This window comes from Triturus cristatus, chromosome 10 (genome assembly GCF_964204655.1).
Source record: "Triturus cristatus chromosome 10, aTriCri1.1, whole genome shotgun sequence".
Classification (NCBI taxonomy): domain Eukaryota; kingdom Metazoa; phylum Chordata; class Amphibia; order Caudata; family Salamandridae; genus Triturus; species Triturus cristatus.
The window spans coordinates 1,205,824,579-1,205,850,817 of NC_140593.1; the positions used below are offsets into that span (position 1 = coordinate 1,205,824,579).

The 26,239-nt window shown below is 50.8% G+C and overlaps 1 protein-coding gene across 4 annotated transcripts in view; it reads right to left on the reverse strand.

Moving 5' to 3' along the window:
• UBA1 (ubiquitin like modifier activating enzyme 1) overlaps positions 1-26,239 on the reverse strand; it is a 363,931-nt gene that overhangs the window by 127,655 nt on the left and 210,037 nt on the right. For all 4 annotated transcript variants that reach the window (XM_085629693.1, XM_085629692.1, XM_085629695.1 and 1 more), the window contains exons 17-20: positions 6,672-6,736; positions 5,997-6,192; positions 5,260-5,334; positions 4,576-4,765 (exon numbers count right to left, since the gene is read on the reverse strand). In XM_085629693.1, coding sequence (XP_085485819.1) covers positions 4,576-4,765; positions 5,260-5,334; positions 5,997-6,192; positions 6,672-6,736 — 526 coding nt within the window. The remainder of the gene's footprint in view (positions 1-4,575; positions 4,766-5,259; positions 5,335-5,996; positions 6,193-6,671; positions 6,737-26,239) is intronic.

Genomic DNA, 26,239 nt, shown 5'->3' on the forward strand with positions numbered 1-26,239 from the left:
GAGGTGTTCCGCCATGAGGAACATGTTCCTTTGAATGGCCCACTTCCACATGCTCTGAGCCAGATGAGACAACTGTGGAGAGTGTGTGCCTCCCTGTTTCTGTATGTAGTACATTGCGGTCATGTTGTCCGTCCGGATCAACACGACCTTGTTGCATAGATGTACTTTGAACGCCTTCATGGCTAGGAAGATTGCCATCAATTCCAGAAGGTTGATGTGCAACTTCTTTTGTTGTGTTGTCCATAGTCCTTGCACTGTGTAGTGGAGTACATGAGCTCCCCATCCCTGGAGAGACGCGTCCGCTGTCAGTACTAATTGTGGGACAGGCTCTTGGAACGGTCGGCCCTTGCAAAGGTTTTGTGGATTCCACCAATGCAGAGAGTTGTATGCCCGACCGCTCACCAACACTAGGTCCTTTAACTGTCCTTGAGCCTGATTCCACTGACGTGCTAGGCACTCCTGAAGTGGGCGCATATGTAATCTCGCGTGCGGGACTATGAAGATGCAGGAGGCCATCATGCCTATCAACTGCATGAACACTCGCGCTGGAAGTGAGTGATTGGGTTTGAATTTGGAGATCAGCAGTTGTATGCTGTCGATCCTCACTAAATTTGGCTGAGCTGTGGCCGCCAGAGTGTCTATAGTCGCACCTAGGTACTGTTGTACGTGTGCGGGCTGGAGATGGGACTTTGGATAATTCAGTGAGAATCCCAGACTGTGAAGAAGGTGAATGGTGCGGGACATGTGGCTTGCACATTGCTGGGCTGACTTCGCTTGAACGAGCCAGTCGTCTAGGTAGGGGTAGACGTGTATATGCTGCCTCCGTAGATGTGCTGCCACCGTAGCGAGGCACTTCGTGAAAACCCTGGGCGCTGTTGTCACGCCGAAGGGAAGGACTTTGAACTGATAGTGCTGCCCCTGAACAGTGAACCTGAGGTATTTTTTGTGTGAGGGGTGGATGGGTATGTGAAAGTACGCATCCTTGAGGTCCAGTGTGGCTAGGAAGTCTCCCTGCTTGAGAAGCGGAAGGACTTGCTGTAGAGTGAGCATATGAAAGTGCTCTGAAAGAATGTACTGGTTCAGGGGTCTCAGGTCCAATATAGGTCTGAGCGACCCGTCCTTTTTTGGAATTAAGAAGTAGAGGGAGTACACTCCCGCACCCTGCTCGTGGATGGGTACGACCTCTATAGCGCCTTTTAGAAGCATACTTTGCACTTCTTGCTGTAAGAGCGTTAAGTGCTCTGAGGACATAGGGACGGCTTCTTGGTGGTATTGTGGGTGGAGTGGAGGTTAACTCCAGACAGTAACCGTATTTTATAATATCTTTGACCCACCTGTCCGTGGTGATGGAATTCCACGTGGACAGGAACCTTTGTAGCCTTCCCCCGACAGGTGTTATGTGGTCGGGAGGAAGGGAGAGGGCGTCACTGCTTGTTCTTGGGGGAGGACCTGGTGTTGCCGTAGCCGCGTCCTCTGCCCTTTGTGCTGGAGCCACGATATCCACCTCGGGTGTTTTTATCATAGGTGGTCTGTGTATTGCCTTTGTTATATGTTTGTTGTGACCCCTGTCCTCTACCTGCTCCCTTGTTTCCGGGGCGACGAAAGGAGCCGCTCCGAAAGGACTGAGTTTGTAGTGCGCCCATGGACTTTGCAGTGTCCGTATCCTTTTTTATCTTTTCGAGGGTGGTGTCAACCTCTGGCCCGAATAAATAGTCGGGGTTGACGGGCTGGTTCAGTATATTGTTTTGTACCTCAGGCTTGAATCCTGAGATCCGTAGCCAGGCATGTCGTCGCAACATGACGCTTGTGTTTATGGCTCTGGCAGCCGTGTCTGCAACGTCTAGTGCGCATTTGATGGAAGCGTTCGTTAGTAGCTGTCCTTCTCTGATGAGCATTTCTGCGCCTTCCTTGAACTGGTCAGGGAGATGTTGGAATATTTGCTCAAGTGTGTCATAGTGCGCTCTATCATAGCGAGCAAGGAGCGCCTGAGTGTTGGCTATGCGCCATATGTTGGCAGCTTGTGCGGCAACTCGCTTGCCAGAGGTTTCTAACACCTTGGACTCTTTGTCCGGGGGAGGAGCGTCACCTGTTGTTTGCGAGTGTGCCCTCTTGCGTGCATTCGCTACGACGATGGAGTCGAGTGGTAATTGTCCTCTGATGTAAGTAGGATCCCCAGGTGCTGATCTGTATTTTTTATCAATCCTGGGGTTTATCACTTGTGCCCTGGTGGGTTCTTTGAAAATGTCCTTGGCTGGTTTGAGGACCCCCTTCAACATTGGCAGAGTCTTTACATGTCTTTCTGAGGATGCAAAGGTGTCCATTAGAAAGTCATCTTCGATGGTATCAGAGTGAAGCTGCACCCCATGGTTATTGGCAGCACGTTCGATAAGAGCATTGAACGCTGCAGTATCCTCCGTAGGAGATGTCTTTGCCCCATAGAGTTGTGGATCCTGTGCATCGAGAGGTGCACTGGGGTCTGCAGGGTCGCCCCAAGTTTGGTCAGGGTCCTGCTGGTCATCAGGGTCCGTGTCTACATGGTAGGGGACTTGGTCAGCCATGTAGTCCTCCAATGCGTCTGCATCGGTGCGTGTGGGGGAGAACCGGTGTGGATCCTGGTAGGATGAATGGAAGGGTTCATAAAGGAGAGGTTCCGATTCTGCAGGCAACTTCCTTTTTAGTGGGATCCTGAAAGGGTCCAATGGCGGCTCCGAAGTTATCCTTCGGTCCTGGAGAATCATTCTGCCAGTTCCGGCGTCGATGATACGTGCTGGAGACGTCTCAGCAGGTGTGACCGTAGGTTGGGTGACCCGTGTCCTGAGTTGGAACATTTTTGGGATCGTTGACGGAGGCAAGCCGAAGGTAATGTTGGTCGGCACCGAAGAGGCTGCGGGAGCTCCGACCGAACCGGAGCCCGACGTGTCCTGGAGGACAGGTGTGGTTTTGCTGCCTTGCGTCACACCAGGTCGTACTTGGGGCGCCTTCGAGGCTTTGGCACCGGCCAGGCTCGTAGAGGCGGCCGTCGATTTTTTCGGTGCCGGAGGGTCATCGAGTCGGGGTGAAGAGATCACCGTCGAAGTCTTCGATACCTGAGGCTTAGGTGTCGTCGAGGGAGCGATGTGAGACACAGCAGGCGGTACGGCCCTTGGTGTCGTCGGTGCCGGTAGCCGAGCAGGTTTGTCGGTGCCGATGGCTTTTTTCCGTTTGTCGACTCCAACGTCGCCCGCCTCAAGTTCGGCACCGAAGTCCTTCTTGGTGCGGTCGGTGCCGACGCGGTGCGCTGGCGTCGAAGGCCTCGATCCGACCTGCGCTACTTTCAGTTTCGGTTTCGGTGGAACCTGAGCAGCTTTCGGTTTCTGTTTTGTGATAGGGAAACCAGCCTGTTTATGTAGTAATGGCTGCCGCTGAACGTCCGAGGCCGGGCCCGAGGGCGGGGCGGATGGGTCTCGGGTAAGGCCCGAAGGCGATCCCTCGACCGGAGCCATAGGCTGTGGCACTGGTGTTTGAACGGTTTGAACAGGTAGGCCTTGTTCATCATTGGAGCTACTTTCTTCGGCCCCGAAGGCCTCCTCGTCGTCTCCTACCTCGGTGTCGTCTTCCCCTCTGTGGAAGAGTGACTCGTCTTCCTCGTCCGATCCGGGTTCGTGTTCGGAAACGGGACTGGAGGGCAAGACTTCCAATTCCTCGACGTCCTCGGCCTCGCCGAAGATGTCTGTCGGGGCCGGTGCCGCGTGCTGCGCCTCGAGTCTCGCCGCTCGTCGATTCCGCAGAGTCTTCTTCGAGCGGAACCGGGCACAGGCCATGCATGTTGATTCGTCGTGGTCCGGCGAAAGGCATTTGTTGCACACCGGATGGACGTCGATGTGTGGGTACTTCGCATTGCATACCGGACACCTTTTGAACGGCGTCCTGGATTCCATCGTCGAAGTCGTCGATGGACAGGTAAATGCGAAAGCAGTCGGTGCTGAAAGTTAGTAAACTAACAAATTCTATCGAAACCCGATCGATAAACAGTACCGACGCGAACTAAAGGCCTTTTGGCCTCGAAAAAAAATATTTTCCTAACTTGAGCTAAGATAGCACATCCGAACCCAATGGCGGAAAAAAACAATCTGGGGATGGAGAGGATGCCCATGCGCACTGTAGTCCAGGGGAGGAGTCACCTATCCAAGGATACTTCGAAGACTCTTCCAGGACAACAACGTGCAAACATCCGGACCCAACACTAGGCGGCGATCTATGCACAGATATGAATTCAGCAGCCCACATGCCTCGAACTTTAAATTTAGCATTTGCCTGAATACACATCACTCCACGAGAGAAGATGTGGTTCAGGGAATTAAAAATAAAATTGCTCAACTGGCACCATTTCTCCACTTGTACGAGCCAGGACACCTCATCTCCTTAGGTGAGCAGGCATGCATGATATGCAGCAAAGAATCAACCAGTGGTAAAAAAAAGAGCCCCTTGTCTGTTTTTGTGGGCAGGCTAACATAGGTTTATAGATTAAGGATTTACAAGAAGGCGCGAAAGCAGAATGGGGAAATCAGCGGAGCAGCAAGTGATGCAGGCTCATACCAACAGAAGCATGGGCATTCTGGAGCTCTTGATCGGAGACGTGGATTGTGACACCAGATCTAGGAGTGAATACGGGTACGCGGATTGATTGTAGAATATCAGCCACCGTCGCTCTGTCCTTGGATCCAGGGATACCGTAGGATTGTGCAAAGAGGTTAGCAGCAGCTATTATGTAGTCCATGTGCAATGTCTAGGAACGGATCAGAGAGAAGATGCATTATTAGGAGCCCTACTTATCACTCCGACAATTGGATTTAAAACCACCCACATAAAATGAGTGTCATCCATGATAACCAACAGGTCCTTTGACATGTGACTGGGGGACTACAGCAGGGTAACTTTCCAAGAATATCTTAATTCATCTATTCAATAAATAAGAGCTATCTAGATTTGAAAGTCAAGGGGGCTTGTACAAAAGTGAATATAGCAGGAGACCACAAACATGTGAACATTAAAAGAAATGGCAGTAAATAAACTGGCAAAAAAACTACAGCACAAAAACACAATTATTAAAATTAGAAAGAACAAGAGCGTTTAAAGAAATATATTTTAAGACGTGTCAAAAAGGTAACTAACAATACGGACTAAAAAAAACATAGGGTGGAATGCAGAAGGACAAAAAATGGCCACAGCTTCTCAAATGAGTCAGCCGACAAAACTGGCAATTGTGGTCATGTTACTTACCGTGTGTGTATCGAACGTTAAGGCATGTGGGCATCTCTTTGGGCCAGACCAGAAGGGGGCACCAGAGGTTGTGAGCTGCACAAAGAAAAATAGTTTAACAGCAGTGCAATTTTCTGTGGCCACAAAGTGATAAACACCAAGTGTTAACCAATATATTATCAAAAAGCTACTAAGTATTAACTAGACAAATCAGAATCTACAAGAAACTAAAGAAGCCACTCAGGGCACAAGCTATTTTCCACTTCATTCTCCCTTTCCAGGTAACTAAGCCAAGCATTTTGGCTTTGCCCAAAATTCAATAAGCGCTTGAATAGAGACCATATGACTGAGGGGGAATGAACAGCTCTCAAATCGTAGGCATTTCCTCTTAAAATGCCAAGAAATGAACTGACACAGAGGTCTTAGAAATCTAGGACAGAGCAGCAAAAGAGAATATCCTATACTCTTATAAATACATTCAAGATATAATACAAGTTCACTTCTGAATCTCAAACCTCTGCAAAGAACATTAGCAAAAAATAATTTTTAAAAAGTGCCAAATGGTCAGCATATGGAAGCACTAGACTAGAGCCAACCTCTGCTGACTGGGTTCGAATACAATTTGAACTTGACTTGCTCTCTCCAAGCCAATGAGACAACAAAAGCAAGGGCTCATAAAACACTACCACATATAAGGAAAAATAAAAAAATATGCTCCAATGGGCTCAGGTGCGAGACCCCTCCCATCTCCCCAATACCTGCTCTGGGGGGAAGTTGTGCAACAGCTGCCGGATATTGTTGGAGTACTGGCTGTGCCAGTGACTGCAGGCCCAAGCCACACAGTCCTGCCACGTCTTGGGTCTGTCTGCCACCAGGCTTTTGTAGACCGCTTCAATGACTTCTAGTGACTGTGAGCCAGGCAGTTTAAGCGTCCGATCCATAAATTTGGGATCGCTAGTTTAAAAAAAAACAAAAAAATACCTTAAGTTAATCACAGAGGAGGATTCCTACCCACTCTATGCACTTGGTAACACAATGGTTAATGAAAAGTTACAGGTATTTGCATAGTCCATATTTTGCCACTGCTATAGTTTCAAAGGACTATAGGACAGGTGTCTACTAAAGGTTGATGCACAAGAAACAAAATCTCCCTTACCCAGTTTCCATAAAAGTTAATAAATAAAATAATGGCTATCAAATTAGAGAGCACCTAACAAAATGTTACCAAATGTTCTTACCCAACTTGAGTACTACTTTTACCAATCTCAGAAGTCTGCATTATTTAGTCAAACTAAACCAACTAAGCTATTTCAACAGTTTAAACAGTCCAGGAGTTTTTAGTATAGGTACAAACAAAAATGTATGTATTATTCCCACAACACAGAATTATTTGAGGTAAAAAGAAAAATGAATTCAAGATGATCAAGTCTTACGTTAAATATTGATTGACGTTTTCTGCGGGCTGCTTGAAAAGGCCTTCAAATTCATCTCGGGCCCACTGCAAATAAAAAATGAAGTCAATTTGTGTAAGGCAAGTCTTCAGAACAGCCAAGATAAGGCAGAGCCTCGAGAGGTCAACTGATCTCATGTCCAGAGGAAAAAAAAGGGCTCAATGTAAAGAAATTGAAAATTCAGAAACAGAACTGGGTAATTTAGAGGGGGAATACATAGTGGCCCCAGACCCCTCACTGGTGGGACAGATCAAGCTGGCAAAAGAACACTATAAGCAATTGTCAGAGGACGAAAAGGAAAAAATAGAGAGCCAACAACGCTGAATCTATGAATTGGGCAATAAGACGGGGAAGAAGCAGGCGTGGCTGGCCAACAGGGGAAGCAGGCAAAAGATTGGTGCATAGTATTCGTCGGGGGAGGTGGTACATACCACTGGAGACACAGTGGAGGAATTTGGGAGACACTATAACAACCTCCATAGCTCCAAACTGCTAAGTGCCCCGAAAGACTTGCAGGGATTCATCAGGAACCCCCTACCCCCATGCCTTGATGGGGACAACCAGCCATGACTGGAGCAAGAGATGGATGAAAGGAAGTTGAGGGATGCAATCACACAAATGAGGAGCAGAAAGACGACCCCGGGGCTGAACGGATTTCTACCCGAATTCTTTAAATGTCTGAAGGGGTAACTCAAGAAGCCTAAGCTGGTGATGTTGGGGTGCCTCCGGGACGATCTCCGGATAAAGATGATAGTTATCCATAAAAGTGGGAAACCAAAAGATACTTGTGCTTCTTCCAGACAGATTTTCCTGCTCAACATGGAAGGTTTATGTTACTTACCCTGGAAGTATCTGTTCGTGTCGGAGTGCTGTAGATTCCCTTGCTCGGCATACTCCTGCTGAACAAGTTACTTACCTTCGGTAACGATGTATCTGTAAGAAACATTAGTTAGATTCCTCACCTTAGAATATCCCCAGGCGTCAGACTGGATCCGGAAGATTTTTCGTCAGCAATACCCCTTGCGTGTCGCTAGGCGTCTGCGGCTCCGCGTCCGTCGTCGGCGTCGTGCGCCGGAATGACGGAGTACTTAGACGCCGCCCTCGCGTCCTGACGTCAGTTCTTGTACATAGCTTTCCGCGCCAGGAATGCAGAGCCATGCAAAGACCGACACTGGTGCCAAAAATAAAATCTAGGGGCCTGAAAAGGATAACCTTAACCCTAGATGTCAGTTCGCAGAACGGGGAGGATGGGTGGGTCGGTGAGGAATCTAACTAACTAATGTTTCTTACAGATACATCGTTACCGAAGGTAAGTAACTTGTTCATCTGAAAGAAACACGTTAGTTAGATTCCTCACCTTAGAATAGATACCCAAGCAATACCATCCCCGGTGGTGGGTCTGCGAACCAAGATCACACCAGAAAGTCCTGGAGGACAGAACGGCCAAAGAAGCTATCCGTCCGGACTTGGCTGTCAAGGCAATAATGCCTGGCAAACGTGTGTAGCGAAGCCCACGTCGCCGCCTGACAGATGTCCTGCAAAGGGACACCCCGTCCCAAAGCAGTAGTAGCCGCTGTGGCCCGAGTGGAATGGGCGCGCAGCCCAACAGGAGGGTCCTTTTTTGCCAAGGAGAAACAAACTTTGATGCACAAACCGACCCACCGAGAGATGGTCCGTTTGTGCACAGCTTTCCCCTTCTTAGCACCCACGTATCCAACGAAAAGTTGGTCGTCCACCCGGAACTGCTTTGTGCGGTCCAAATAAAAGGAGAGCGCACGTTTGGGGTCCAGACGGTGGAGCCTCTCTCCCTCTTTGGAAGGATGCGGAGGCGGAAAGAAGGTGGGCAAGGTGACAGACTGCCCAAGATGAAATGGAGTCACCACTTTCGGAAAAAAGGAGGGACGAGGCCGAAGGACAACCTTGTCCGGATGAACAGACAGAAAAGGAGGCTTTGAAGATAAAGCCTGGAGCTCACTCACCCGTCTAGCCGAGGTGATGGCTACCAGAAAAGCAGTATTAAGAGTCAGAAGACGAAGAGGACAATTGTGAAGAGGCTCGAAGGGAGCGCACATCAGGAATGTCAAGACAAGATTCAAGTCCCACTGAGGCATTACAAAAGGGACAGGAGGTAACGTGTGAGTAATGCCTTTTAGAAAGCGTGTAACTACAGGGGACTTGAAAAGAGAAGGCTGATCAGGAAGCCGCAGGAAGGCAGAGATGGCAGCAAGATAACCTTTCAAGGTGCCCAGGGCAGAGCCCTGCCGGGCCAAAGAAAGAAGAAAGAGGAGAACCTCAGAAAGAGGGGCGGAAAGGGGATCCACAGCCTTTGCTGTGCACCATGCCACAAATTTGTTCCACCGGCAGGCGTATACCGTCTTTGTGGAGGGACGCCTGGCTGCCAGAATGATATCACAGACTTCAGGAGGCAAGTCAAATGGCATCAACTGCCGCCGTTCAATCTCCACGCATGGAGGTGGAGGCTGGACAGGTTCGGGTAGAGGACCGTCCCCTGCTGCTGCGACAGAAGATCCTCCCGAAGGGGCAGACGTATCGGAGGATCGGTCAGCATACTGAGTAGCTCGGGATACCAGTACCTTCGTGCCCAGTCCAGAGCCACCAAGATAACTTGGGCCCGGTCGTGCCTGATCTTCTTCAGCACTCTGGGCAGAAGTGGTATAGGCAGAAAGGCGTACAACAGACCGCAACTCCACTCGTGACGAAAAGCGTCGCCGAGCGAGTGCCGCCTTGGAAATTCCAACGCGCAGAACTGCTGACATTGCGCGTTCTCTTCGGTGGCAAATAGATCTAACCAAGGCTCTCCCCACTGCTGAAAGAGACCTTGCGCCACTTCGGAGTTCAGACGCCATTCGTGATCCATCATGCACCGGCGGCTGAGTTAGTCTGCTCTGGCGTTCAGAGAGCCCGCCAGATGTTGAACCACCAGGGTTACGCCCTGGTGTTCCAGCCATGTCCAGAGGCGCAGAGCCTCCTGACAAAGGGTCCACGACCACACCCCGCCCTGTTTGTTGCAATACCACATGCCGGTGGTGTTGTCCGTGAACACCTCCACGACACTTCCCCTGACAGAGGGAAGGAAGGCTTTCAGTGCAAGTCGGATCGCTCTCAACTCCAACAGGTTGATGTGGAGACGAGACTCCGCCGGAGACCAGAGGCCTCTGATCTCCGCCTCTCCCATATGGCCACCCCATCCCAGGAGGGACGCATCCGTCACTACGACATGCTCCGGTTGGGGAAGGGAGAGGCTCTTGCCCTTGACCCAATCGCAGTCCGTGAGCCACCACTGCAACTGCTGTGCAGTGCCCTCCGAGATAAAGACATGGTCGGACAGGTTGCCGTGATGCTGGCCCACTGAAACTTCAGGTCCCACTGCAGAGCCCGCATGCGCCGCCTGGCGTGATGCACTAGTAGGATGCAAGAGGCCATCAGCCCCAGAAGCCGCAACACTAGCCTGACCGAGACCCAGGATAGAGGCCGAAAGATTGGAATCAGGGCCTGTATATCCCGGACCCGCTGTTCCGGTGGATGGACCCGGAACTGCGCCGAATCGAGAACCGCTCCGATGAAGAGGAGCTTTTGAGAGGGGCTCAGGTGTGACTTCGGCACGTTGATGGAAAATCCCAGCAAATGCAGGAGATCCGCCGTAGTCTGGAGGTGGGAGACGACTGCCTGGGGCGAGCTCGCCTTCAACAACCAGTCGTCGAGATAGGGGAAGACTGGAACCCCTGATCTGCGCAGATGAGCTGCGACCACCGCCATCACTTTCGTGAACACCCGAGGGGCACTGGTGAGGCCGAAGGGGAGCACGGTAAACTGAAAGTGCTCTGGGCCCACCGTGAACCGCAGGTAACGCCGGTGGGCCGGCAGGACAGGGATGTGGAAATATGCGTCCTGCAAGTCCAACGCTACCATCCAGTCTCCGGGGTCTAGGGCAGCTAGAACCTGAGCCAAAGTCAACATCTTGAACCTTTCCTTCCGGAGGAAGGTATTGACGTTCGAGGTCCAAGATAGGGCGTAGGCCCCTTTGCCCTTCTTGGGAACCAGAAAGTAGTGGCAATAACAACCACGACCTACTTCTGGGCTCGGAACGCGCTCGACGGCCCCCTTGACCAAGAGGGCCGAAACTTCCTCGTGGAGAAGATTCAAATGATCCCCCGAGATATGGTGGTGCTGCGGTGGCATGGCTGGAGGGGTCGTCTCGAAGGGGAGGGAGTAGCCCCTTCGGACGATTTGCAGCACCCACCTGTCCGATGTGATGGACCGCCAGTGGAGCAGGTGATGGCGAACTCTGCCGCCCACTGGCGTGGAATGGGCCTGAAAGCTCGGACTAGGAAGGTTTTGAGGCGGATGCTGCCGGGGTGGATGTGGGCTGACCTAGTCGTCCTCCAGAACCGCCTCGGCGGAAACCACGTCCACGACCGCGCGCAGGTTGATTCTGCGGCTGGTGGCTAGGCGCACGTGATGAGGCACCCCTTCCTTGGCCACTAAAGGGGCGAAAGGCGGAAGTTTGCGACCGCGGGGCCGAGAGGCCCAAGGACTTGGCCGTAGCCCGGGAGTCCTTAAAGCGATTCAGCGCACTGTCCGCTTTCTCGCCAAAAAGGCGAGTGCCATCAAAGGGCATGTCCATGAGAGAGCTCTGGACATCACCCGAAAATGACGTGGACCGCAGCCAGGCGTGACGTCTAAGCGCCACTGAGGTAGAAATCGCCCTACCCAGCGAGTCCGTGGTGTCAAGCCCACATCGTATAGCATGTCGCGCGGCATCCCTCCCATCGGCCAGAGCCTGAGTAAGTCGTGTCCGGACCTCCTCCGGACACAGGGGGAGCGCGTCCTCCACCGCATCCCACAGAGAGTGGGAATAACGGTCCAAGAGACAAGCGGTGTTCAAAGACCGCAGGCCCAAACTAAGGGAGGAGAACAGCTTCTTGCCAAACTGCTCTAGTCTCTTGGAATCCCGGTCCGGCGGGGCGGTCGGGAAAGAGGATTGGGAGGTGGAGGCCTGGATAACCAGGCTCTCAGGGGTAGGGTGTTGGGACAGAAAACTGGGGTCGCCCGGAGCAGGGCGGTGGCGCCTGGCGACGTTCCTGTCCACAGGAGGAACTGTGGAGGGCTTGGACCAGGTGCCCTGTAGAACGTCAGTGAGGGCCTCATTGAATGGCAGCAGAGGCTCAGTGGAGCTTGCTGCAGACTGAAGCACCTCAGTGAGGACGTTCGTCCTCACAGCCACGGCAGGTAGCTCGAGCCCAAGGGCTGCGGCCGCCTTGCGCAGCACCACAGAGAAAGCAGCACCCTCCTCCGAAGCCAGTCGGAGGAGAGATGAATCCAGTGTCTGGCGAGGTATCCAGGCCACTGGCCTCCCCCAGTTCATCTGCCCAGTCCTGGGACAGTTGGGCCTGAGCGGCCATAGGATCCTCGGATCCCTCCCAGTAGTCCCCATCATCCGACTCCTGGTGTAGAGGAGAAAGTAACGGAGCCGGGCGGTAGACAAAATGTGTCTCTAGCGGCGCCGATCGCGGCGTCCATCGACGCCGTACCGGCGCCGGGCCCGGAGTGGGACTGAACCGGGGCTCGACGTCGAACGGAGTCGACGTCGGCATCGGGGGTGGTACCGGTGTCGACGCCGGCGGAGGAGGCGTGACGAGGTTGACCGGCGTCGACGGGGACTAGAGAACGGGTCCCACGGGCGCTTGTGGCATCGAGGCCGGAGCCGTCAATGGCGCCGGAGCCACCGGCAGGCAATGCAGCCCAGTCGGGTCCGCGGGGCCCGAAGGCGCACCAGCGGGCGCCGACGGCGGAGCCAGCTTCCTCATGGCCGAGAGGAAGGCACTGACTTCCGCCGGCGTCGCATCAGTCCCAGGGACCGGAGGGTATGGGGACGTGCGCGGCGCCTGCGGCTCCGTCGGAGCCGCGGGGGTGGAACCACCCTGACCCCCGGCCGAGTCGCGTGACCGGCGAGGGGAGTCCGAAGAGCGGTGTCGCCTCTTGGACTTCTTGGAATGCTTCGACTTACCCGAAGACTTGGATCCCGACGACCGATGGTGACGTCGGCTGCGGCTCCGTGACCGATCCTTGGACCTCCTCCTGGACCGGGATCGAGAGGCGCGCGGAGCAGAGTGGCGAATCTCGAGAAGCTTACAGGACCGCTCCAGTCTAGCCTTCGAGGTCAGGGCCTTGCAGTCAGAGCACGACGCCGCGTCGTGATCGAGGCCCAAGCAGTAAAGGCACCGGCGGTGATGGTCCGTAACCGACATCAATCGGTTACAGTCCGTACAGGCTTTAAACCCAGGCATCCTACCGGCACCGGTGTCGAGACACGATCAACAAGGATCAAAAAAAGTTAGTCAAAAAAAGGGGTAGCTCTCCCGGATCTGCGCTTACTGGCGCGGAAAAAAGAAGAACTGACGTCAGCGCGCGAGGGCGGCGTCTAAGTACTCCGACGACGTCATTCCGGCGCACAACGCCGACGACTGACGCGGAGCCGCAGACGACGCCTAGCGACGCGCAAGGGGTATTGCTGACGAAAAATCTTCCGGATCCAGTCTGACGCCTGGGGATATTCTAAGGTGAGGAATCTAACTAACGGGTTTCTTTCAGATATCTAGTGTTTTGTCTGGAGTTGTGCATGTTTTTCTTCAAAGAAGTCTTTTGTGTTACGAAAACGAATAACTTCTCTTCGTATTACTGCTCAAGGGCATCGACTTCTTTTTTAGATTGTGTTTCCGCAGGCGGGTGAGAAAGGAGTGTAAGAAGTGTATAAGAATGTCCATGCTAAATGAAAATGTATCACATAGGTATGTAATGTAACTACATTGGCCACAGGTGTCCGAGGAGGGCGCATGTGAATCTACAACGCTACATGTCACAAACAGATGCTTACAGGGTAAGTAACAAACCATTCAGTGGCATGCGTGGCTGTAGATACACATGATCAGAATAGACTGTAAAGCAGTCCCTCCTTAGAAGCGGTGGCTAGGCTGTGGGAGTTGCAGTAGTTTGACAAACATTATGTAGCACTGCCTGACCTATATTGGCTTGTAGGCGTGCTAAGACATCCGCACAAAAGTGCTTGGTAATTGTGTGAGGATTAGACCATGTAGCTGCCATACAAATGTCAGCTATGGGAACATTTCCTAAAAAGGCCCTAGTAGCTCCCTTTTTTACATGTGGAATGTGATCGGAGTGTAACAGTTAAAGGTCTTTTGGCTTTAATGTAGCAAGTTTGAATACATTTGACTATCCATCTGGCTATGCCCGATTTGAATACAAAGAGTTAATTTGTTTCCTGAAAGTTTTAGTTCCATCTATGTAGAACATGACTGCTCTTTTTACATCAATGGTATGAAGAGCTCTTTCCGCTACAGAATCAGGGTTAGGGGAAAAAACTGGGAGCTCAATGGATTGATTGATGTGAAACTGAAAGACTACCTTATGTAGAAATTTAGAGTTAGTACAAAGAACCAGCTTGTCTTAATGTATTTGAAAGGAAAGTTCCTCTAAGGTTAAAGCCTATGGCTCACTAACACGCCTGAGTGAAGTAATGGCAATTAAGAATGCCACTTTCCATTAAAGAAATTGAGGGGGGCATAAGTGAAGAGGCTCAAAAGGGGGACCCACAGGTCTGGTTAGAACAATGTTCAAGTTCCAAGAGTGTGCTGGAGGAACGACTCTTTTCAGATCTTATATAAATGTCTTAATGACTGGGATTTTGAACAGTGGGAGGCTATTCTGGAGACAGGCAGCCAGAGCAGTGAGGTGTAACCTAATGGAAGTATAGGCTAAATTTGCCTTTTGCAAATAGAGTAGGTAGCAAGTAATGTCGTGCACCGTGGCTTTAATAGCATCCATTTGTTAAGGTTGGCAGTAGCAAACAAAACGTTTTAATTTTGAAGCGTAACATGCTCTAATCGTGGGCTTACGTGCTCGCTTGCTTGAGAATGTCCATGCACTCATGTGTTAAGTTAAGCTAGCTAAACTCTATAACCTCAGGTCTGTTACTGCACCCTGATGAGCAGGTCTGCAAGAATCGCTGACAGAGTTCCGACAGTTAAGACCGTGATCCACCCCCCCCCCCCCATTTTTTTGCAGATAATACAGGACTGTCCTATTGTCCAACCGAACTAGGACAACCTTCTTAGATAGGGGAAGAAGTTAAGTCTATAGAGCAAAGGGGATCGCCTGAAGCTCCAGGTAGTTGATGTGTAGGGATTGACGTTTGCCATCCTGCAGACCTTGTACTGTGAAGTCTGATAGATGGGCAGCCCAACCTGTCTCCGATGTGTCTATGGTGAGAGTGAAGTGAGGAACAGTTCCAGAAAATGTCGCTCCGTAAAAGATTGTTGGTGTTCCACGATTGCAGAGAACAGTGAATGCGAGGGTCCATACACATTAGATCTTCCATGTGAGCCTGTGATTGAGACCACTGGCGAGCTAGGCATTGCTGTAGGGGACGCATATGTAACAGCGCGAAGGGAACTATAGCAATGGAAGATGATATCATTCCAAGGACACGCATCACAATCTGAACTGTGAGAGGTGTGTTCAGTTGTAAATGTGGTAGTTACCTGAAAGTTCTTAACTTGAGCCGGATGGGGACAGGCTAATACTAACTGTGTTGAGGATTGCTGCCAAGTAAGGTTGCATTTGTAGAGGTTGAAGAGGACACTTGGGACATTTATTGTAAAGCCCAGTTTGTGAAACAGATCCACAGTCAATTGAGTGTACTGTTGACACTATGTAGGAACTGGCTTTGATGAGCCAAATGTCCAGGTAGGGGACTACGTGAATGTTTTGTCTTCTCAGATGAGCTGCAACTACTGCCAAACATTTTGTGAACACTCTAGGTGCTGTACTCAAGTTAAATGGTACGAGTTTGAATTGGTATTATTTGCCCGCTATGACAAATCTAAGGTATTCACTGTCTGCAGGGTGTATTGGTCTATGGAAATATGCATCCTTTAGGTCCAGTGTTGCCAAAAAGTCACCTTGTTGGAGAAGAACAAATGTTACTTACCTGTAAACTGTGGTTCTCCAGTATTGGTGTCTTTCATAGATTCACATGCTTGAATATTCCCCGTCGTCGAAGTGGGAGTCCCACGGTATATATAAAAAGCAATAAGTATCATGTATATATACATATACACATACCTAACCACATAAGAGTATATACATACCCAAATAAACATATATATATAGTTCAAATAACATATCAAGTTAAAAATACCATAGGATAGCATTGAGACATAGGAAAGCATTGAGAAAAAGAATCACTTTGCTAACATATCACTGTCACTTTATAGTCCAAACTCCAGCCAATCAGGCGCTAGCACCCTCTAGAACCTTCTCCTCAGAGGCTCAGGCCCTCAGATTTTCGAGCACGAGAGTGACCATAGAGCCGAAAGAGGAGAAGAGAGCCTCTGAGGGGAGGAGGGTGGGTCGCATGTGAATCTATGAAAGACACCAATACTGGAGAACCACAGTTTACAGGTAAGTAACATTTGTTCTTCTCCAGTATTTGGGGTGTCTTTCATAGATTCACATGCTTGAATAGAATAGTAAGCAGTAAACAGTATTCGGCTGACCAAGCCGTATTGATATTGCATGTAATACAAACAATGTATTTAAAGCGCAATAATAATAATACCCCAGGAGGAGGGAAGTAGCAGAGGCTCACCTTATTTAACCCCTTCGATGCTGCGCAGATTCCGCCGCTGTGCTGACGGAATCTTGCGCGGGTGTGGTCATGACGGAATGGTTCCGTCATGAGCACAGCTCAACCGTGGGTCATGACGGAACCATTCCGTCATGAGCACCGAAGGGGTTAAACAGATTTCGTAGAACTGCCTGTCCCACAGCCGTGTCTGCTTCGTTAATGGATTCCAGACAGTAGTGCTTCGTAAACGTGTGCCTGCTGGACCACGTAGCTGCCCGGCATATTTGATGGATGGGCACACCAGCGAACAGGGCAGTGGAAGATGACATAGCCCTCGTTGAATGGGCTCTCACTCCCGAAGACAGAGGCTTACCAGCCTTTTGATGGCAAAAAGAGATTGCTGATGAAACCCAACGGGCAATAGTAGGTTTGGTGACAGATTGTCCTTTGCAAGCATGCCCGTAGGCCACAAACAGCTGGTCAGATTTGCGAAAGGACTGAGTCCTGCTAATGTAGAATTTTAGACATCTCTTCAAGTCCAGAGAGTGTAAGCTTTGCTCCGCCGGGGTTTGTGGATGCGGGAAAAAAGTCTTTAAGAGCACTGGTTCGTTAAGATGGAAATCGGATGGCACTTTAGGTATAAAAACCGGATTAGTGCGGAGGATGACACAATCCGATCTGAATTGAAGGAACGGTGGCTTTATAGTAAAGGCGTGAATGTCACTGACTCTGCGGGAAGAGGTCAGAGCAAGGAGGAGGGCCACCTTCCAAGTTAGAAATTTGACATCCGCAGAGTGGATGGGTTCGAAGGGCGCCTTCATGAGTTGAGCCAGCACGATGTTCAGGCGCCACGTGGGTGGAGGACGCCGAATGGGCGGGAACATGCGGAAGAGACCCTTGAAAAATTGTTGCATGACTCTGGATGAATAGAGAGAGGACGATCCGTCTTGTCGGAAGCGAGATATTGCCGCTAGAAAAACCTTTAAGGTAGAGTGCGATAATCCAGACTGCGCTAGTTGTAGGAAGAACGGCAGAATGTGTTCTGGGGGAGCGTGCACAGGATGAATGTGGGCGGAAGCACACCAAAGACAAAATCGCTTCCATTTGAGTTTATACGTTTTCACTGTGGATGGAGCTCTTGCCTTCGCTAACACCTCCCTGCAGGCTGGAGGAATGTTCAAATGAGCAAATTCAAGGTGCTCAGGTTCCAAGCCGACAAGCTGAGAGATCTGGGATTCGGATGGCATATCCGACCATCGTTCATTGTCAAGAGATCCGGCTTCAGGTGGAGAAGGATGGGCTCGCGTTGGGATAGGAGAAGCAACTCCGAAAACCATGCTTGCCGAGGCCAGCGTGGAGCTATTAGAAGAACATGGCACGGTTGTTGTCTCATCTTCCGCAGCACTCGCGGGATCAACGGAATCGGCGGAAAAGCGTACGCAAATATCCCGTACCAATTGATCGAAAGGGCATTTCCGCACGACCCTTGGTGGGGGAAACCAGCTTGCGTAGGTCTGGCATTTTGCATTCTGCGGGGTTGCGAAGAGGTCGATTGTCGGGTGACCCCAAAGGTTGAAGACAAATTCCAGCGTCGGTTGATGTAACTCCCACTCGTGGGTTGATGATGCTGACCGACTGAGTGCATCCGCCAGAGTATTGGAAATGCCGGGCAGATGAATTGCTTGTAACGTCATCTGATGGAGTATGGCCCAACTCCAAATCCTCTGCGCCAGACGGGAGAGCAGGGGAGATCTTGTCCCGCCCTGTTTGTTCAGGTAGTGCATGCACGTGGTGTTGTCCGTCTGAATGAGGACTGACCTCCCTTGGAATTGTAGGCGGAAGGATTTCAACGCCAAGAAAATGGCCATCAGTTCCAGTCTGTTGATGTGCCAGCAACGTTGAGCCGCTGTCCATAGGCCCTTGACGGATAGATCTTGAAAGTGTGCGCCCCAACCCTCCATGGATGCGTCCGTGGTAAGGACGAGATCTGGGGTTGACGACAGAAAGGATGTTCCTGCTGCGATGTTGGCAGGACGAGTCCACCAATGCAGCGCTTGAGCCATGCGGGGCGACACCACGACCTGATCGTTGAAGGAGCCTGAAACCTGGCGCCACTGGTTGTCTAACTCCTCTTGGATGATGCGACTTTTTAGTCTGCAGAGAGGGATCAAAGCGATGCATGAGGACGCCATTCCCAGAAAGGATTTTAATATGCGGACTGAAACTGACTGCTTTGCTGCGATGGAGCTCGCAAGCTGTAGAATCCGTTCTTGACGCTCTGCTGAAGCGAAGGCCATGGCTGTGCTCGTATTGATACAAGCGCCGAGAAAAGTCTTGCACGTAGTCGGTGCGAGTTGAGATTTCTGTACATTGACCGACAACCCCAGGGACTGGAACAGATCGAGACAGCGCTGGGTATCGAGGGCCGCCTGGTGGGAGGATTGAGCTTTGATGAGGCAATCGTCCAGGTAGGGGTATATCTGAATACCCTCTTGTCGTAAGTGAGCCACCACCGGGGCCAGGAATTTTGTAAAGACCCGCGGGGCTGAACAGAGTCCGAAGGGTAGGACTTTGAATTGGTAGTCCCTGTGGCCCACTCGAAACCGCAGGTATTTCCTGTGACGTGGCAGAATGGGCACATGGAAATATGCGTCCTGCAGATCGATCGTTGTCATGTAGTCCTGTTGAGCAAAGAATTGGAGGATGTCCTTCAATGTGAGCATCCGAAAGGACTGAGTCTTGAGAAATTTGTTGAGCAATCTGAGATCGAGGATGGGACGCCATTCCCCTGATTTCTTTAGTATGAGGAAAAAACGGGAATAGAATCCCAACCCTCTCTGATATTTCGGAACCACTTCGATGGCACCCTTGTTCAACATTATTTGGATTTGTTTGAAAAGCTCTCTTAGATGGGCGGGTGGTGGCCCGGATGGAGGTGTGCGTGGAGGAACCTTCACAAACTCTAGGGCGTGGCCCCTTGAAATAATATCCAGGACCCAGCGGTCCGAAGTGATTAATGACCAGGTTGAAAAGAACTGGGAGATTTTTCCTCCAACAAGAACTTGAGGACAACTGGGAAAAGGAAGTTCTTTCCGTACAGAGTCACTGCTTCTTGGTTGAATTTCCTCTATAATTCGACTTTCCTCTGTATGACTTGTTAGTTTGCTGTCTGTAGGACTGCTGCGGTTGTGAATAGTACCGCTGTTGCCCTTGATTGTACGAGCGGTATTGGGACGAGGAGCCACGAAAGGATGATGATGAGGAGGTGCCGCGGCCGCGCGCACCTCGAAAGGGCTGCTTCTTAAACTGTAGAGTGCCGAGGGAACGAGCCGTATCCGTATCCTTTTTAATGGTCTGCAAGGCATCTTCTACATGCTGGCCGAATAATGACTCCCCGTCATATGGCATGTCCAAAATCTTAGCCTGGACCTCTTGCCGAAAAGAGGTTGATCGAAGCCAGCCCTGTCTTCTTAGGACGGCTGCTCCCGCCAATTGGCGAAAACCGGTGGATGCGATGTCAACAGAGCAGTCAATGATCTCGGATGACGCCCTCTCTCCCTCTTGTAGGATCTTCTGAGCTTCCGCTCTTGAATCCTCCGGTATAAGCTTGACCAATGCAGCCATGTCCGACCACATCTGTCTATCATAACGGCCGAGGATAGCCAAGGAATTTGCAGCTCGTACCGTTGTTGACGCCATGGTTGAAAACTTCTTGCCTATGGCATCCAGGCGGCGGCCGTCGCGGTCCGGAGGCGCCGACATTGGAGATGATGGGTTCTTGGAGCGGCGCTGTGCCGCTTGTGTGATCACTGAGTCCGGCTTAGGTTGAGACACCAAGCAGGCTGGGGAAGAATCCGGAGCTTTATATTTTTTCTCCAGGCGTGGGAGCACCGCCGGGATAGAATTAGGTGTCTTCATTAATTTTAAGCCTTCATTCCATATGAAGTCTATGATTGGCACCGCTCGTACTTGTTTCTGAGGCTGGGATTTGAAGTCATATTAGAAACAGTCCTCTTCCCTAACCACCATGGGAAGGTGAAAGCGTTGTGCTGCTCTCTCCATCAGCTGATGGAACCCTGTTATGTCGACAGGAGGCGAGTTGACTGGTGACCTTGGCGGTGATGCGGGCGAATTGATTTGGTAATCATCCCAGTCCGCCATAGAATCGTCCTCTGGGAGTTCGCCCTCTTCCGTATCCGGATTGTCCATATTATCATCTTCTGCATTGGAAGGCAGTGCAGGTGTTGTGGGCATGGGTATTGTTGGCAAGATAGGATGAGGTGGAACCTCAGATGGCGCTTCACGTGGAGTATTTTGAGGGGACGCTGGAAAACGACGATTATAGTCTTCCAACATATATTGAAGGTTGGAAACAAGCTGCACAGGAAGCTGCATCATAGGAACCGGAGCAGAGGGATCTTGTTCTTCTTCCTGTTCATAATAATCATCCTCCTCAGACTCTTGGCACTTTATATGGAGCTCCGAAGGACTATGAGCATCCCGAAAAAGAGACCGATCGCCCTCATCCGAATCGTCCTCATCCCCTGAGGGAAATAGTTGACGAGGTGGCCGTGGTCCAGGTGGTAACATAACTGGGTCTATCATGGCCTTACGACGTACCATCAAGCAGCTGTCCTCAGACCCCGTTGCTGGGGTTGACATTGGCACCAATGGCATTGTCACAAAATTTGACTCTACCGTCGTCGAGGCGACCGTCGACGAAGCAATCGTCGACGGAACTACCGTCGACGGGACTGTCGTCGCCGGGGTGACTGCCGTCGACGGGGTGACTTTCGTCGACGGTGTGGCTGTCGTCGACGAGGATTTCGTCGACGAGGATTTCGTCGACGAGGCTGTCGTCGACGGGGCTGTCGTCGACGGGGCTGTCGTCGACGGGGCTGTCGTCGACGGGGCTGTCGTCGACGAGGAAGATTTCCTCTTCTTCTTCTTATCCGTCGTCGACGGAGTTGTAGACGTCGACGGAAGCGCCAGCTTCCCAGTCGTCGACGAAGAAGTGAGTGGTATCGTCGACGAGACGGTTCTAAGAGACACACATACCACCGTCGACGGAGAAGACGTCGACGAAGTCATTGTCGTCGACGAAGGATATCTGGTCGATACCGTCGTCACCGAGGCTGATGAAGTAGCCGATCTCGTCGACGGAGGGGCCGTCGACGGGCCCGTCGACGGTTTTGAAAGTTTCTGACTGGAAACATGTGCTGACGGAGTCAAAGACGCCTGAGAGCTACGTCTCGGGGGCGCAGACGTGGAGACAGAGACTTTGCCTGTAGACACTTCCTCAAGGTGAAGTCTCTTCTTTTTCAGAAAAGGGGATGGCAAGTCCTGGACACTTCCACGCTTTGAGGAGACTCCTGTTTTGACAGAGGCTACACTTTCCACCTCAGAAAGGGGGTTGTCTGTGTCCTTTAGTTTTTGAAGCCATATCAAAAGGCGACCTTCTCTATCTTTCAATGTTTTTTGAGAGAAAGTTCTGCAGATCTTACAGTTGGCCACCTTATGATCAGGATACAGACAATAAATACATTTCTCATGGGGATCCTCAGAGAAAAGTCTTGACTTTCCGCAAGATGAACAAGGACGGAAAAGAGATTTCTTACTTGCAGACATGATGAGAGATAAAAAACCTCAAACCAGATGAAGAACTGAGCAGAGCTCAGGGAGACTCCCTTCACACGACGTGCGGTAGAAAATCTGAGGGCCTGAGCCTCTGAGGAGAAGGTTCTAGAGGGTGCTAGCGCCTGATTGGCTGGAGTTTGGACTATAAAGTGACAGTGATATGTTAGCAAAGTGATTCTTTTTCTCAATGCTTTCCTATGTCTCAATGCTATCCTATGGTATTTTTAACTTGATATGTTATTTGAACTATATATATATGTTTATTTGGGTATGTATATACTCTTATGTGGTTAGGTATGTGTATATGTATATATACATGATACTTATTGCTTTTTATATATACCGTGGGACTCCCACTTCGACGGGGAATATTCAAGCATGTGAATCTATGAAAGACACCCCAAATACTGGAGAAGTGGAATGACATCCTGCAGAGTAACCATATGGAAATGTTTGGATAGGATGTATTGCTTGAGGGATCAGATATCCAAAATTGGTCTTCGTGACTAGTCTTCTTTGGGAATGAGAAAGTGGAGAGAATATACCCCTGATGAAGAGGGACAGGTTCTATAGCCCCTTCGAGAAATAGGGCGTTGACTCCTTGTTTGAGAAGCGCTAGATGATCCTGTGACAATCTGAGTGCGAGGTGGGATGTTGGTTGGCATGGTAATGAACTCCAGACAATAGCCAAACTGGATAATGGCTGGTACCCATTGGTCGGTGGTGATGGATTCCCAGACTGGGTAGAAAGATTGTAGTCTGGCTCCGACGGGTGTTGAGTGCTTGAGTGTGAATGACTGGGTAGTCACTGCTTTTCAGAGGGTGTTGCTCCGTGTGCAGAGGCACCCCTGCCCCTTTCCTTGTTGTTTCCACCTCTGAAGGAACCTCTAAAAAAGGTCTTACAGTAGGCAGACTAGCCTGGTTTTTGGTGGGAGGTGAATGAGTCTGTGGTGCTATATTTATATATTTTAAAAATATATATTTTAGGACCACCTCCTTCCTCTCCAGCAGAACCCAGAGCGTCTGCCTCCCCCCGTTCCGTTCCAAAGCCTCTGAGGTAATCTGCGGTGTACCCCAGGGATCCTCCCTCAGCCCGACACTGTTCAACATTAACATGGCCCTGTTTGCACACGTCACCCGACAGCACAACCTCAACATAATCTCCTATGCCGACGACACTCAACTGATCCTCTCCCTCACAAAGGACCCCATCACTGCCAAAGCCAACCTCCACGAAGGAATGAAGGCAGTCGCCGACTGGATGAAGATCAGCCGTCTGAAGCTGAACTCGGACAAGACTGAGGTCCTCATCCTCGGCTCCAACCAGTCAGCCTGGGACGACTCCTGGAGGCCAACGGCATTGGGGGCAGCCCCGACCCCCACCGATCACGCACGCAACCTGGGAATCACCCTCGACTCAACGCTCTCAATGACCAAGCAAGTCAATGCCATCTCCTCCTCCTGCTGCTTCCCCATGCTCCGCAAGATCTACAGATGGATCCCGACAGACAAGAAAGACAGTCACCCAGGCCCTCGTCAGCAGCAGACTCGACTACGGAAACGCCCTCTACACGGGAGCCCCAACCAAGCTCATCAATCGACTACAACGCATCCAAAACGCCTCGGCACGACTGATCCTCGATGTACCACGACACGGCCACATCTCGCCCCACCTGAGAAACTTGCACTGGCTCCCCGTCAACAAGAGGATATCCTTCAAGCTCCTCATCCGCGCACACACAAGGCACTCCACAAGACCGTCCCAGCCTACCTCAGACGGCTCTCCTTCTACACCCCCAACCACCAGCTACACTCCTCCGACCTCTCACTTGCCACCGTCCCGTACGTCCTAAAAACAACTACCGGAAGAAGATCCTTCTCCCACCTCGCCGCCAAGACATGGAACACCCTCCCACTGAGCCTACGACAGACCCAAGACCTGCTGACCTTCAGGAGGATACTAAAAACCTGGCTGTTCGATCAGTAGCGCCCCCCCTCCCCCCAGAGCCTTAAGTCCCTCACGGGTATGTAGTGCGCTTAACAAATGACTGATTAAGAGTGGTCAGCTGTAACCCTCCCATAGTCTTAGTTGTGCAGGTATCCTTTTCATTTTTTATCTAGGGTAGAGTCTACTCGTGAGCCAAAGATCTGTTCTTTGTCAAAAGGAATATTTAGTACTGGCTGCTGGACCTCTGGTCTAAAACCAGAACACCTAAGCCACGAGTGTTGTGTAAGTAGCATGCGGGTACTGACACCCCTAGCTGCTGTATCCCCCGCATATAGTGCACATCAGATGAAGTTCTTGGCAATAGCATGCCCTTCTGTGAATTTGTTGTCCCCTTTTTGCGGTGTTCTTAAGGGAGGTATTGCAAATGTTACTCCATCTCATCCCAATGGGCTCTATCACAGTGGGCCAGAAGAGCTTGGAAATTGGCAATACATCAACAATTAGCTACCTGTGCAGTAACTTTTCCAGAGGAGGTGGTAGAGGAGGAGGCAGCTGGTATGTAGGACTGGTGGCTTTGTCCATCATCTACTAAGAGACAGGGCTGTCTAATGACTCCTGGAAGGACAGTCTTCTCTTTTGTAGCGGAGAAGCAAGTATCCGTCCTAAACCTTCCAGGATTTTAGTTTTCCATTTTCAGATGTCCATGTTCTCTAGAATGGTCTCGACCAGAGACATGGAAGCCGAAGAAGATTTAGAGGCTTTCAGATCTGTAATTTTCAGTGCCAAGGCTTTTGGTGTAGAACCAAGTTCTTTGCTCTGCACTGAAGTAGATGTGGTCCATGACCGGCTCAATCTTGAAGGTCGGTCTCAGTCTGAAAAAGGTCGATCCTGAAGGCCAGGCCTTGATATCAGTTTTCAGTGCCGGGTCCGAGGGCAGGGCGTCCAAAACATTCTTTCAGATCAGGCCATGGCCAGGATGCAGTGGCAGTCCGGCGACCTCTGTATGAGAATGTTTTGAGGCCTGCTTGGGTAACAGAGCATGAGCCATACTACTCAAGCACTCTCCAGATGGAAGGCTACTCATCACCAGATCAGTTTCCACGTCAGAGCCCGAGCTTTCATCAGGAGGAGAAACCCCCTTGTTCTTCCTCCAAAGCCTGCTCCTCCTGGCCGTGCTCCTCATCAAAAATGTCTGGAGTGTTAGCTCTGCGTCCGCGAGACATTTCCATTAGATGCACACATCGATGCCTAAGGGTCTTCTTGGACAGAAAGGACTTCCATGCGTCACAGTGTGCTTCATGATTGTCCAGCGAAAGACAAGTCACACATAAGGTGTGGATTGGTGTACGGATATTTCACGTGGCAATGCGAGCAAAATCTGAAGGGTGTGCAGAAGGGCATCTTAAATGGAAATGAGTGCATGCAGATGTAGGCCTGAGATGGGAAACCTCAAAGACCAATCGGTCGGATCACAAACTGAGGAGATTCTAGCACAGAATTGAGAAGCGTGATAGAAACAATACCAAGGACCGCAAAAGAACCGAAGAATTGCACCGAACGAAGTCGAAACAGAGCAGAGGCACATGCGTCTGAATCCAATGCCAGAGAGAAAACAATCTAACAAAGGAATATCACCAAGAGGACTTCGAAGAAAAACAACTTGCACAACTCCAGACCCAACACTAGTTGGTAGGAGTATGCAGAGCATGTGGATCTACAGCCACACATTCCATTGAACATTAAGACATTGGCAAATCACCAGAGTACAGTCATCCACAAACTGGTGCACCCGGATCAATCCATGTCATGGCCCAGAGGGCCACGCAACACGACCAGAGACACCTGTTTAGTTGCCTGGAGAGGGCTCTAGGTGATCCAGGAACCTGCTGGCTCTAGATGCCAAGAAGGCACTAGACTCCCTGGAATGGTCATACCTGCAGGCCATTCTGTGTAAAATGGGGCTCAGCCCAGAGATTATGGCTTGGGTACTGCTGCTATATAAAGACCTGAGAGACAGGCAGAGGGTCAACAAGCCCTTGCCTTCAGGCTCTTTTGTGAGGTGAGAAACAAGATGGGCCGCTTGCTACTCTCCGCGGTTGCCGTTAAGCCACTGGCTAAGTAGGTGAGAACATTTACTCTGGTAAGAGGAATCAACTGGACACTCCCACGTGGAGGGATGTGATCTTATATACAGACATTCTTATTTGCTAGACGGATCTGGACAACTCCTTCCCCAGGGTTATAGCAGTCCTTAACTTTTGTAGGACATACACAGGCATTCATGTCATTACCCGATCA